At 51.5% G+C, this 14,060-nt stretch overlaps 1 protein-coding gene across 1 annotated transcript; it reads right to left on the bottom strand.

Annotated features, from left to right (window-relative positions):
- Positions 1-3,641: 3,641 nt before the first annotated feature.
- Positions 3,642-8,253, bottom strand: TMEM121B (transmembrane protein 121B). Its single transcript, XM_047066907.1, has one exon. It carries the CDS (start codon positions 8,227-8,229, stop codon positions 6,454-6,456), a length of 1,776 nt encoding a protein of 591 aa, XP_046922863.1. The 5' UTR covers positions 8,230-8,253; the 3' UTR covers positions 3,642-6,453.
- Positions 8,254-14,060: the final 5,807 nt, after the last annotated feature.

Below are 14,060 nucleotides of genomic sequence, written 5' to 3'. Positions count from 1 at the left end.
ACAAGGGCAGTGCCAGGTGCCATTCTGCCCCAGCGTTTCCTGAAAAGACCTGTCAGTTAAGGGCCACAAGACACAGGCTGCTTCAGGCTGTGCAAGAAAGTAAGGGCCCAAGTATGCGTGAGCTTAGATTAAAGCAGAGCTGGTATTCCAGCTCCAGCTGTGGGTCTCAAGCCAGGGATCTGGAAAGAGATTTTTTTTTTTTAAGTTAGTTACGGAGAACAGGGGAAGGGCAGAGGGAGAGAGAATTTTTTTTTGAGGGGGGGTGGTGCAAGTGAGTGAGGGGCAGAGAGAGAGAGAAGCAGGGCTCACCTGAAGCAGGGCTCGTGCTCACCCGATGCAGGACTCGAACTCCTGAACCATAAGATCATGACCTGAGCGCAAATCAGATGCTTAACTCACTGAGCCACCCAGGCGCCTGAGAGGTTCTTTAAAAAGAGGCAACCCAGGGGCACCTGGGTGGCGCAGTCGGTTAAGCGTCCGACTTCAGCCAGGTCACGATCTCGCGGTCCGTGAGTTCGAGCCCCGCGTCAAGCTCTGGGCTGATGGCTCAGAGCCTGGAGCCTGTTTCCGATTCTGTGTCTCCCTGTCTCCCTGCTCCTCCCCCGTTCATGCTCTGTCTCTCTCTGTCCCAAAAATAAATAAACGTTGGAAAAAAAAAAAAAAAGGCAACCCAAGGGCTGGTTAGCCCAAGGTTAACTCAAGTCTGGAACCCTGGCTCTGCTGCTTGCCAGCCATGTGGCTTACCAAGTAATCCTCCTTAGGTCTCAGGCTGCAGGATGTGCATCAGGGGCTCCTACCTCATAGAGGTCTTGTGAGGAGTGGCTGGAACGTGCATGTGAATCACTTGGGTGTGTCCTGCACACAGGAGCACTCAGTAGTACATGATAGTACTCAGTACACAGTAGTACTCAGTATGTGGTAGTACTTAGTACACAGGAGAAATAAGTACATGGTAATACTCAGTACATGGTAGCCATCACACCATCCAGGTGTTGCTACCCCTACCCACTGCTGCTCTTGTGAGGAGTCCAGAGGCTCCCTTAGGTCTCATCGCCTCTTAGCAAGGAGCACTCTGACCTGATTTGGGTCAGAGCAGTTTAGGAACCTCACTGTTTAGCTTCTCTTCTGTTGCTATGGCTTTCTCACTATAGTGTTTGCTTTTTCAGATTACAAAAGTAATATCCAATATTCTTTATTATGAGAGAATATAAAATAAAGCAACTGCCCCCAGCCCGTGGGTACAGGCTGCAAAGTTGGGGTGCCCACTCATGGCCTCCCACATCACTCCTAAATGGCTTCAAGGTCCATCTTCTTGCTTTTGGTCTCCCCTCCAGCTCTCCATGCCCTGCTGCCTCCCCCAGATCTTGGCACTCGGTCCACATTCACATCCTGTCCATTTAGGTTGGTTAAGACAGGTGAGCCAGCCTTGTCTGTTAGAGGAACATGGAGTCCCCTCTCTCGTGACTTGAAGGATACCAAGAGTTCTTTTTTTTTTTTTTTAATTTTTTTTTTCAACGTTTATTTATTTTTGGGACAGAGAGAGACAGAGCATGAACGGGGGAGGGGCAGAGAGAGAGGGAGACACAGAATCGGAAACAGGCTCCAGGCTCTGAGCCATCAGCCCAGAGCCCGACGCGGGGCTCGAACTCACAGACTGCGAGATCGTGACCTGGCTGAAGTCGGACGCTTAACTGACTGCGCCACCCAGGCGCCCCTCAAGAGTTCTTGTTCAACATGCCCCCACTCCCGACACCCCAGTTCCTAGATTCCTTTCCTCGGAAGAGTAGTCCCTTAGGCTGTTTACTGGATTCTTCCTTTCTGATTAGAGAGGAAGAAGATAGATACAATAGTGACCTGAGAAGAGGAGAGAGAGCAGAAAGGAATGAGGCACAGGTGGCTGGCCCCCTACTTTTGCCTGCACCCTGACATGGGTGTCCCACTAGTGGACTTTTGCTCAATGCCTCTCTCTTGGGACTCACACAGAATATGAAAACCAGCCCCTGCTTTTTAGCCAGACCATTCTGAAGCTTTAATAAGGGAAAGTTGAACTTAATTGACAGCTAAGTCTGTAGGCTGCCTGGGGTAGTGAATATCTGGAAAGCAGACAGACCTGGGTTCAAATTTGGATTCCCTTCTCTCTTTTTTTTTTTTTTTAATGTTTATTTGAGAGAGAGAGAGCACAAGCAGGGGAGGGGCAAGAGAGAGACACACAGAATGTGAAGCAGGCTCCAGGCTCTGAGCAGTCAGCCCAGAGCCTGATGCAGGGCTCGAACCCACAAACCGAGAGATCATGACCTGAGCTGAAGTCAGACGCTTAACTGACTGAGCCACCCAGGGGCCCCTGATCTGGATTCCCTTCCTGACTCTAGTGTGGTATTCAGCAAGCTACTTTATCTTTCTGGGCCTCAGGAAAATAGAGATAAGGCTCCCTTGGAGATGGCTGTGAGGATGAAATGGGCTGCTGTGCAAGGGCCTGACTCAGGCGAGCACAGGGCATGTTCCCAGGTTCTTCCAGAGGGCCGGAACTTCAGGGTCAGACTCAACCCCTCAGGCAAGGCCTGAGTGAGACCTCAGCCCTGCCCACTCTGAATATACTGCCCATTCATATGCCATTTCTCATTTTCACAAAGATGTTTTCATATATGTTCCAGTTGACCAAATGGGTAAGAGCTAGCTTGCCTAACTATGAGAAATGTGTAAATATTTATAACATGCTTAGTCAAATTAATCATCTTATTTTACATCTAGATTTAGGAACAAATGAAAACATGATCTTATGTTTTTGTCATTATTTTATATGTAAATTTTGTCCCCCATTATGATTATAAATATCTTGAGGAAAAGGACCATTTTTGCATATGCCACCTCATTTAATTATTACCACAGCTTTGTGAGATAATATTGCTCCTGTTGATGAAAACCTTCTGGGAGGTGAGGTAAGTGCCCACAGCCTCAGCTAGAACAGAGAGCAAGCCAAGGGCCAGGCCGTTCCCATGCTCTGATTTTGCCTCTTTCACCCTCTGGGTCCAACCACTGTGTAGCCTTTGGAATGGCCAGAAGCATCATAGGGCAACACAGAGTGGCTATATCTATGCTAAAAAAAAATCTATTATTTTTGTGCAGACTCAATGTTCTGTCTTAGACTTCACAGTCCCCTTTGTGTTTGTTTGTTTGTTTTTTAAAGGCCTTATTCTTCTCATTCATACGTAATTCATGCCTTTGGCTGAGGGAAGAGTAATAGAGGAGGACAGAGTACTTAAACATAAGTTTCTCAATCTTTCTTTTGGCAAGTTATTCTTAGAAATGGGAGTGAAAGCCCCAAATGGCTGGGGAAATCTCTCTCAGGCCAAGCGCCCACCTGAGTTAGCTCTGCCTACAGAAAGCCTGGCTAGACACACCCCAGGTCAAGGCCAAAACCACACTGCCTCTCTGAATAGCATGCCAACCACCCAGAAGGAAATAGCAAAGGTGTACCCACGACGTTAACATAAGCCTATAAAATGATGACAAATGTCACAGTGACATTTAAGAATTTAGTAAGGAAACCAGGACAGGAAAGATCTTAAACAAACCACACAGGAAGCTTGTCACAAGTCTCAAGGCTTTTTTTTTTTTTTTTTATTTTCAGAACAGAGGCTGGTTTTATTTTTAAAAAGAGAAAGGGGGAAAAAACGTGATAAATGCTAGTGAGCTGCCGCTTCCCTTCTTCCAGGCTCTACCAGCCAGCTCTCCTCCACAAAGACACATAGAACCAGAACCAGGGCACATTATAGCAGAACAGCCTTTACAGAGGGTCTAGTCCAACCCCCTTTTAAAACAGATACGGAGTCAGAGGCTCAGATCAAGAGCATGCCTTACTTGCACAAATGTTAGAGGCAGTCTGAATTCTGAACCCAGAGTACTTTTCTGTGAACTATACTGCCAGCACAAGCCTCAGGAGACAGTGCACCTTATCTTTATTTAGACCCATGGGAAACATCTCCAGTTTGACCCCCCACTAAAGATGCCCCTAGAAAGCAAGAAAAATGAAACTTTAGGGTTTTTTTCTTGTTGAGCGTGGGGCAAGGAAAGAAAGTAAAAGGACTCAAGAAAGAAACACCAGAAGGAAGGGGTTGACCCCTGAGCACAAAGTGCTTGCACCAGATGTTTGAAAGAGAATGTCCAGGGGTGAGTGGAAGGGGGGAGGGCAGCAGACAGAGCCTGAGCAGGCCTGGCCTCTGCGATAATTGGCCCAGGTGCCATAAATCTCTTGTCATATCTCGGGAAGTGGTAGCTCATTGGAACCTATCACAGCCTCCCACAGAAAACTCAACAGCACTCAGATTTTACAGTCATTCAGCGGGAGACCACCATCCAAACAGGAGAGAGGGGTGGGGCAGGGGCCAGCCAGGGGCTGGCCATGGCTCAGACACAGAGCCCTTTCACAGTCACTGAGATTAGGTAGCAGAGAGAGCAACGCTGGAGAGAGGATATGGGGACCCAGGGAGCAGCCATGGGGGCCCACCCAGGGTCTGGGCCCAGAACTTCAAGCACAGGGAATTTAAAGGGAGAGGATTGGGGTAAGAGGGGGGAGGGGGAGAAGGCAGAAAAAAAAAGATTCGTTGTAAAATCCAACTAGCTAATATTGGACCTGGTAGGGTGAGGGGCTGGGAACACAGATAATACATTGAGTGTAAACATTTTTCCTCCATCGTCCCCCACTGTGACAGTAGGGGAGGCTCAGAACTCTGCTCAAGCCATCAGCCTCTCTGTCTCTGTCTACATGGACAGATGTCTTCTGTCAACAAACTTCCAAGTTGAGAGAGAAGGGCCCCAAGTGAAAAACTGAGGCTCAGAAAGCAAGTGACATGTCACTCAAAGCTAGTGAGTGACAGAGTCAAAACTACAGTCCGTGACTTCTAGTCTTTTGTCCAGGGTTCATTAAACCACACAAGACTTCTCAAGCATAAGAAGTTGGGGAGGGGAAAACAAAAATTCTTATAGCACCACCCCATCTTATTTTGGGGTGGAAGAAAATGAGTATTTCCTGGCCTTGCTGCCAGCTGCCCTCCTGCACTCTTACCTCCCCTAAAAACACTTATCCTGCCTCAAAGATTCCAAGAGTGAGGTCCCACGTAGAGAGTATAAGTGGGCAACCCCTGGGTGTCCCTCATCATCAACCTCAGCGAGAATACTAGGGAGGAAGGCAGGGCGGAGGTAAGATTTGCCCAGCCTCTCTATGCAGCCTGCCTTCTCCGTAGAAATTCTCTTAACCAGAGCCGAGGATGAAGGTCATCACCACATTTTCTGATACACACCAGGCTTCCTAGAGGAAGGACAGATGGGGAATTGGATTTCCTTGAGCCGATGGGAGCCCCAACTTCACATCTATCCAGGAACCCCACCAAAGCTTTTGTTCTGAGCCAAGATCTGACCCAGGCAGCAACAAACCTCAGGAAGGATAAGAGTTCCAGGTGCAAAGGGAAGGAGACAGGGAGAGCAAGCCAATGGCTGATACTCCACAGACCCTGTAATAAGACTGGCACCAAACCCCAGCTGGATCCAGTGGCCATGTTGAATGCAACTTCTGAGTATTTTGCCTTTATTTTTTGCAAGCAGCATCAGCACATGATGCTACAAAAGTTGAAAGCACGGAGGTAGAAATGCTCACTCACCCAAGAAAGGGTGTGGTTTGGTCCTTAGAGTAGGGACCCTCTCCTCCCCAAGCTGAGAAGAGAGGAGTAGAATTGAGGAAGGTCCTGGGTGAGCTTCTCCCTCGGAGGAGAGCAACTGGGCAACTCCCAGGAGCCCAGCTCTTTCTGGGAATTCAGGGCCACAAATTCAGGTAGCAATGAGGAGAGTGGTCATATGTGTGGTGGGGAGGGCAGGGCCTCCCAGATCTACTGATTGCAAGGGGTCACAGTGTGGACACAAGAAAACAACACTATACACACAGAGACAAACACAGACTTTGCATCTACTATCTGGGGGAAAAAAAATCCAATAGACACATCAGGGGAACAGTGGATTCCGGGTCAGTTTCAAGGCATGGGACAGTGACCACTAACCACAGCCTATAAGAAGCTGGCACTTCCAAGCAAGAGGGAAGGCTTAAGGCCCAGCACCCCCTGCCTGGGCACCACCTTTACTCCATGCTCCCCCACAATGGACAGGAATTAGGATGGCAGTGGGAAAAGCAAGAAGCAGAGGTATCCAGCCCCCTGGAGGCTAGATTAGAGTAGGATATGGAGAAGGGAGAATCGAGTAAGTGGACCTTCCTCCTTCATCATTAGCGGCTGGTCTCCCTCCAAGCAGTCTTGACTCACAGGGTGCAGAAGGGACACACTGGCCCTTAGCCCTATTGACAGTTACCTTTTCCAAATAGAGCCTGATCAAATCTGGGTGAGAGAAGGTCAGAGGATAAGGGGCTGGGGTCTCTCAAGCCCAAAGTAAGCCCCTCTCCTTTATCCCTCCTCAATTCTGGGAGGCCACTGCCAGGGTATTGACATAGCCATGGGCTCCTCCCTCATTCTCCGAGATGCAGTGGCCCAGCTGAGAGACTCCCTGAGGTGGTGGTGGTGGTGGCGGCGGCGGTGGGGCAGAGGGCGGAGCGCCATAGCCCCCTCTCCCCCGACTGGGGGAGGCCCGACTCCCCCGGTCCCAACAGCCCTCTAGGGCTTCCAGGCCTCGGCAGCCTAGGAAGAAGAGGTTCTTGAGCATGAAGATGGAGAGGGGCTGCTGGTAGCTCACCACCAGGAGGCAGCGCAGCGCCAACAAGGGCACGTCCACCAGGCAGCCACCCAGCAGTCGCAGAAGGCGGCTACAGCTGCCCGGCCCTGAAGCCTGGCCCCAGGACGAAGCTGCCGCTGCGGCGTTGAGCTCGTAAAGCCAGAGCACCGGCGAGGAGAGGGTGAGGAAGTAGACGGCGATGAGCAGGTAGCGCAGGTGCGCGGGTAGCGGCACGCGGCCTTCCAGCATCAGCTCCACCAAGGTGAAGCTGTCGAGCAGGTCCAGACACGTGCCCAGGAAGCAGCCGGCGGCTCGGTGCTGCTGGGGCTGCAAGAGTAGGGGTCCCGCCGAGCCAGGGGGGGCTCCAGCCTCGCTGATGGCCCGCACCAGGCTGTAGAGCAAGGGCACGGACAGCGCCATGGTGATGCGGAAGCCCGTGGTGCCGAAGGGCGCGCGCAGCTCTATGAGGTCCAGGATGGACGTGCCCAGGATGAGCACCACCTTGGGCGTGAAGGCGATGGAGTAGATGAGCCAGGCCAGGTAGGCAAAGGCGAACTCGCCCGCTGACCCGACAGCCCCCGGGCCGCCCCCCGGGCCACCGGCGCCCCCGCGGCCGCTGCGCGCCTTGGCCCCTGCCGCAGCCCCGGCGGAGGCTGCGGAGGAGGCGGGCAGGTGCAGGGGCGGCGCGGCGTGGTGGTGGTGCTGGTGGTGGTTGTGCGCGCCGCTCGCCATGCCGCCCCGACGGCCCCGGCTGTTCTTGGCGAAGAAAATGGCCCAGCCCACCACCACCACCAGGTCAGTGGCGATCCAGGAGCACCAGTACAGGTCGGTGACGGCGATGAGGTACAGGTCCAGCAGACCGCCCTGCGCCAGCAGCAGCACCACGGACAGCGCCTGGTAGCCCCAGCGGCACCCCGGGCTGGGGGCGCAGCCGCGGCGTCGACTCCTACGGCCCGACCGGGTCGGGCGACCGCAGCAGCAGCAACACGAGCAGCAGGAGGTGCCGCTGCCTGTCCCGGTGCCGCCCGCGCCCCCAGCCGAGCGGCCCCCGGGGCCCCCGACGGCCCCGGCCGCCGCGCCCCCGCCAAAGTCCGCGGCTGTCATGCTGCAGGAGGAGGTGGGCGTGGAGGTGGAGGAGGAGGTGGCGGCCGAGGAGGAGAAGGCGGCGGGCGCGGGGTTGGCGGCTGGGGCGCCCCCCTGAGCCGGGGGTCCCGGGAGCCCGGCGGCGGTGGCTGGCACCAGAGGCTTGCTGATGCTGATGCTCTCGTCGTCGTCCTCTCGCTCGGCGCCGGTGCTGCTGCTGGGGGAGCGGGAGCCGCCGCCGCCGCCGCCCCCGCCGCGTCTGCCGCCGCCTCCCCCCCGGCTGGTGCTGGTGCTGGTGCTGCTGTCGCCCGAGCCTCTCCGGTCGCGGAAGGAACCCCCCCGGAGGAAAAGGGGCTGCAGCCGGGCGGCGGCGGGGGGCGGCGGGAAGGAGCCGGACGAGGACGAGACCGAGCGGGGGTTGCCGAGCGCTGGGTGCATTGTCCTCCAAGGGTCTCCGGGGGGCTGCCCAGCTGCTCCCTCCCCGCCAACCCTGGGCTGGCTAGGCGGCCGAGGGGAGCCGGGGCCAGCCGCCGCCTCCTCCGGAGCGGCTGGGACTCGTACCCGGGTCGGGCAGCAGCGAGATCCGGACTGGAGCCACCGGACTGGGCGAGCCAAGCCCCGGGTGGCTGGCAGCGGGAAGGCGAGGAGCTGAACCCTCCGCGGTGACGACGGGCGCGGCGGGGGCGGGGGCGGGGGCGGGGAGCGAGCCCAGCCGGAGAGAAAAGGGAGGCTGGTGGCGGGGAAACCAGGACTGGATTCAAGGGGGAGAGGAGGAGGAGAGACCAGAGAAGGAGAAAGCCTGGCTCGCTGGATCAGCAGGAAGAAAAGGGGGAAGGGGTTGCTGAGACACAAGAGTTGGGGTGGGGAGCGCTGTGGTGGGCCTAGAGGAAGAGAGGAGGGGAGGAGGGAGGGGCTGGGAATCGGGAAGGGGCGGGGTGGGGGGGTCGGTGGTGGCGCTGGGAGGACTAACCCGAGCATAGGATTCCTAGGAAAGTCGTTCAGAGATCCCACTAGCTGAACTGCTGAAGCGTTAGCAACTGGATGGCCTTGGTCTCAGTGCAGACCATGCGCCTGAGCACCAGACACAGACGACAGATTCAGGCCTCTCCTCCTGGTCAGCACACTTTTGCAGGCAGAAAGGCAGCTCTGGCCCCTTGGCTCTGTCCAGTGCCCGCTGGCTGGGGCATCCTGCCTCTCCTTCAGGCACTTAAAAACTAATGAAGGCGTCAGGCTATACAATTTAAAAGGACCAGCCCAGTCATGTATTTCTACATATTCATGTGCCCCCGCACTGAGTTCAGTGATAGACCCTCAGAGAGGTTCCAATTTCCAGTGAATGGATCAGTTCTTTGAATATAACTGCTGGGGGAGAGAGGGTAGGTAAAGGAATTACTTATGTGGCCCCAGCCAAGTGGGGCTTTTGGTATTCTCAGAGGTCTTTAAAGTGGTAATTGCAACTAATAAAGATGTACATAGCAGAGAGTAAAATAAAGGCATCTTTAGAGGTATGGGTACCTTGATAAACAAAAGCTCAAAGACAGTGATGGGGAATGTTAACAACCAGCCACTGTGGACAGAAGGCACAGTGGGCCTGCAGCTACCAGTTCAGAGCTCTTTCTGACTCAGCCTCTAGGATTTATTCCATGACTGGGGCTAGATATCCACCAGCAACTCAGAAAGGCAGCAGGTAGAGCTCTGGCTTTACAGATTTAGGGGAGAAGAAATGACTAGAGCATTTGGGGCTCAAAAAAAAATCCGAGGCTCATGTATAATGCAAACATCCTGGCAAGGCAGGAAGCTTGTCAGCCCCTTCCTCCTTCCCCACATACTTCAGGCTCCAAGTTCCCTGCCTTGATTTCATTGCCATTGGGGCTCCCTTCCTAGATGACACCCTGCAGTGCCAGGGAGGAGGAAACAGTAAAGCCCAGGCCTTGCCCCTAAATCTGCCTCTTGAATAAGGGTCAGTTTGAGCCAAACTTGTTTTCTCCAGTCTGTACAACTAAGCCATGGTAAATGTGGGATTTAGAACCACAGTCTTCACTTTTCCATCTGCCTCTGTCACACACAGCCTTTCAAAAGTTCTATGTCCAATCATCATGCCAGACAGAACGTGAGCTCTGGGGTCGGTGGCCTCAGCTCTGCCACTTAGCTTGGTTATTTCCCCTCTCTGAGCCTCATGTTATCCAACTGTATAAAGGGACCAATATCTACCTTAACAGGCTGTTATATTAAGAGAGGTCATGAATTCAAAGGTTTTAGCCTAGTGCCTGGCACAGAGTATGTACTCAGTTAAAGGCAGCTGGTGTATCCTAATTCCTCTTAGCTCTTGTCTTAACGTCCCAAGGAACATTTACTCATGGTACAGGCCACTAATGATGGTTTTCTGGGCTGGATTCCTGAGGCCACATCCAGAGTTCTGTCCCCCACAGCTTTGCACTTTGGGAAGTGCCAGGGAGCAAAGCCACTCTCATTAGGACAGTGGTTCTTGGAGCTGGTCTTCACAGACTTCAGTGTGAGAGATTCCACTATGGCAGCTGGTGCCAAGGCCCCTCCACATCGGGCAGGGTGGGGAAGAAACAGCGGATGCAGCCTGCACTCAGGTGTGAGCATCACAGCAGATCCAGCAGGCATCAGGATTGAGACAGTCCAGGTTAAGAAGCAGACTGGGGAGCGGCCAAGTGCTAATGGGAGTGATTATAGCCAATCTCCCAGCTCTCCCCCAGGGAAAACACCAGCCAACAACTAACCTGAAAGCTGACCCAAGCCTTCTGCTCAAGTTAATGAAGAGAAGGTGAAGGAACAAAAGCAGCTGATGAAGGCAAAGAACTGGGCTCCTGAGGGAACACTCAGAGATCTGCTCCCACTCCCCACACCTGCCGGCTACCCTGACCCACTCACCACTCACGGTACTCCCCTCCTGCTCTCACCTGGCAGGCCCAGCCCCTCCTCCCACAGGTGCCTCCAGGACAGGTTCCCTCCCCAGCCACTTGAATTGTAACAGCCCTTTGAAGTTATCCTTTGTATTTCTGGGAAATATACTGTCAATCAGATTAACTTTCTTGTTTTGTTTTTAAGTTTATTTGTTTTTTTTTAAGTTTATTTTTGAGAGACAGGACACAGGGGAGGGGCAGAGAGAGAGAGAGAGAGAGAGAGAGAGAGAGAGAGAGAGAGAGAATCCCAAGCAGGCTCCACACTGTCAGTGCAGACCCCAATGCGGGGCTTGATCCCACAAATTGTGGGCTGAAATCAAGAGTCTGACACATAACAACTCAGCCACCCAGGTGCCCCAGATTAGATTAACTTTCTGTACAAGATCTTTTAGCCCAATTTTTTCAGATCTGAGGCCCTGAATAAAAGACCACATATAATAAGGATAAGAAATCCGAGTACATGAAAGAATAAGTTGGTGGCCTAGGTATTGGAAGGATCTCCTCTTTGCACTGGGTTTTTTCTAATCTGTGTACACACACACACACACACACACACACACACACAGCCTTTGCTTCAGCCTGGAAAGGGCTTGACAAAGACATGACAAGAAGGAAGACAAAAAGACTTCCTCATATATCAAGTGAGAGCAAATATCCTACAAGGATGTAGCAAAGGGAAGATACAGATGCCAAGGACCTCATAAGCCCTGAGGATCTATGCTAGATATCTTACATACCAAACTGAGAGACAGAGAGGTAAAACAACTTACTCCAAGTCACACAGCAGTTAAGGGCAGAGTTAGGGTTAGATCTAGACTTCTCTTAGCCCAGTGCTCTCACTGCGTACCACTCTCCAGGATGGCAGCACTCATGGGCATCCTGGGGGACAGGGACAAACTAAGCAGGTTTCAAACCAAAATATACTTACCTAAGAACCTGCTAAACACTAGGTACTGGGTAAGGTTCATTTGGGGACCTAATATTCTTGTCCTCCTGGAACAGCAGTAGACAGACTAGGAGTAAGGGAAAGATATTCCTGCCAGCTCAGCAGCATAGGAAGGTTCAGTGAGGCAGGGCCAGCCCCTCCAAATACTGAACCAAGACCCCACTCATTCCTGATCCATTCTCAGTTCACTATCACTGCCCTCTCTCACCTTCATAGCGAGAATAAAGAACAGGTCCAAAGAGAACTGTCAGAGGGGTGTGTGGAACCTCACAGGTACTTGTGAAAAGACACAAGCAGGGATCTCTGGTTCTCAACTACACAGTCACCATACTGACTATCAGAAAATGAAAGGGAAGCTAGCAGGGAACTGGGACTGAGACAGGATGAGTCTGTGAAGCTGCGTGCGGCTTATTAGGAACTTGGAGCCTCAAAACTGCTTTTAGAGCTCTCTGAAGATGGACACTCCTCCTGCCCCAGTTCAGAGCTCCTCCAATACCTGGAGCAAGGCTGTGCCTTGGCTGTCCCACAGATGTCACACAGACATGCCATTACCCTCTTGGGGAAAGGAGGCAACTCCATGTATCAGTCCCCGGGCTAGGTGTCGGGATTCTAGACACTAAAACAAGGCAAGTCCTTTCCTAGGAACCCACACTGGGAGGGAGACGCAATAAAATATTATGAATGTTATGACCAAATGTTATATAGGGTCCAGAAGAGGTATGAAATAGGAGTCGGTAAAGCATTCAAGGAGGATGGGGTATGAAAGCTGTTGTAAAACATGAGCAGATGTTGGTTAGCAGATAGCAGATAGGGCTGGATAGGGAGAGCATCCCAGGTAGAAGGAGCAAGATCAACAAAGTACCAAAGATATGAAATAGCAGGACACTTTTAAGGAATTACAAGTATGGGACACTGCTTGAATATGAGGTTCAAGAAGATGCAATACGAGATAAGGCTGAGGAAACAGGTAGGACCTCATATGCCAGCCCATATGCAGAATGGACTGCATTCTGAGAGAACAGGGAACTCTTTTTTTTTTTTTTAAGATGTGATTTATTTCTTTATTTTTTATTTTTAGAGAGAAAGAGGGCAGGGAGAGGGGCAAAGGGATTGAGAGAGAGAGAGAGAGAGAGAGAAAGAGAGAGAGAGAGAGAGAAAGAGAGAGAGAGAGAGAGAGAGAATCCCAAGAAGGCTCCATGCTCAGCACGGAGTTGGACATGGAGCTCCATCCCACAACCCCGAAATCAAGAGTCGGACCCTCAACCAACACTCAACCCAGGCACCCTCAGAATAGGGAACTCTTGAGAGCAGAGATGTAACAAGAACAGATCTGCATTTTGGAAAAGTTATTTTGCAGTAAAGATGATGGATTTGGAGGGGAGAGAAAGTGAAAGCAGAGACTATGTTCTACTTCTGGCAATACTGTGAACTAAGTAACATAAAACCTCTCCAGCTAGCAAAAAAATACAAGATAAAATTGAATGTACTTTTAAAGGCCCAGTTAAGAGAGTAAGATAAATTCTTGGGGCCATAAATAAAGAGGAAACTAAAAACCAAAATGATAAGTGAAGTAAATGATGCTTTGATTGCCTTCACATATGTAGTCTCTTAGATAAGCAATGTTATCTAATATGGTAGGGACTAGCCACAAACAGCAATCTAGGTTTAAATTTATTTCAATTGCCATTAATTGAAATAAATTAAAACCTAAAATTCAATTCTTCAGTCTCACCAGCAACGTTTCAAGTGCTCAAAAGCCCCATGTGACTAGTGGCTACCATATGGGACAGCAGATACAAAACAATTCCATCACTGTGGCACGTTCTATTGGACCACACAGATGGGAACTTGGATTTAATAGCCAAACAGACAGGAGACCTGGCATTCAACCCCAATGAGGCAAGAAGGCAAAGCTGAGCTTCCTACATAAAACCAGAACCCTCAATGAAAGGATGGACTAGAAAAACAAATCTACCACCCAAATAGGGAGACTACATCGAAATTAATGAGGATTGGCCTCAGCTAGAAGTACAAGGAAAACCCCTCCTGGGAATTCATTACCATGAGCCTACACCACATATAGGTTTAGAATTTCAATGATCTTATGCTAAAAATTAACATACATATTGGTTATAGGCTGGGCCACCTGGGTGGCTCAGTCAAAGTGTCTGACTTCAGCTCAGGTCATGATTTCAAGGTTCATGAGTTTGAGCCCCACATCAGGCTCCTGGCTAACATTGCAGAGCCTGCTTGGGATTCTCTCTCTCCCTCTCTCTGCCCCTCCCCTGTACTCTCTCTGTCTCTCTCAAAATAAATATACTTTATTTAAATATATATATATATTGGGGCACCTGGATGGCTCAGTCAGTTAAGCGTCCGGCTTCAGCTCAGGT

The sequence above is a fragment of the Lynx rufus genome, unplaced genomic scaffold, assembly GCF_022079265.1.
Source record: "Lynx rufus isolate CCGP_SWC_20201006 ecotype Redwood Valley unplaced genomic scaffold, mLynRuf1.p SCAF_7, whole genome shotgun sequence".
In the NCBI taxonomy this organism is placed as follows: domain Eukaryota; kingdom Metazoa; phylum Chordata; class Mammalia; order Carnivora; family Felidae; genus Lynx; species Lynx rufus.
Note: the sequence above shows the minus strand (reverse complement) of the source record. Positions and strands in the feature narration are given on the sequence as shown.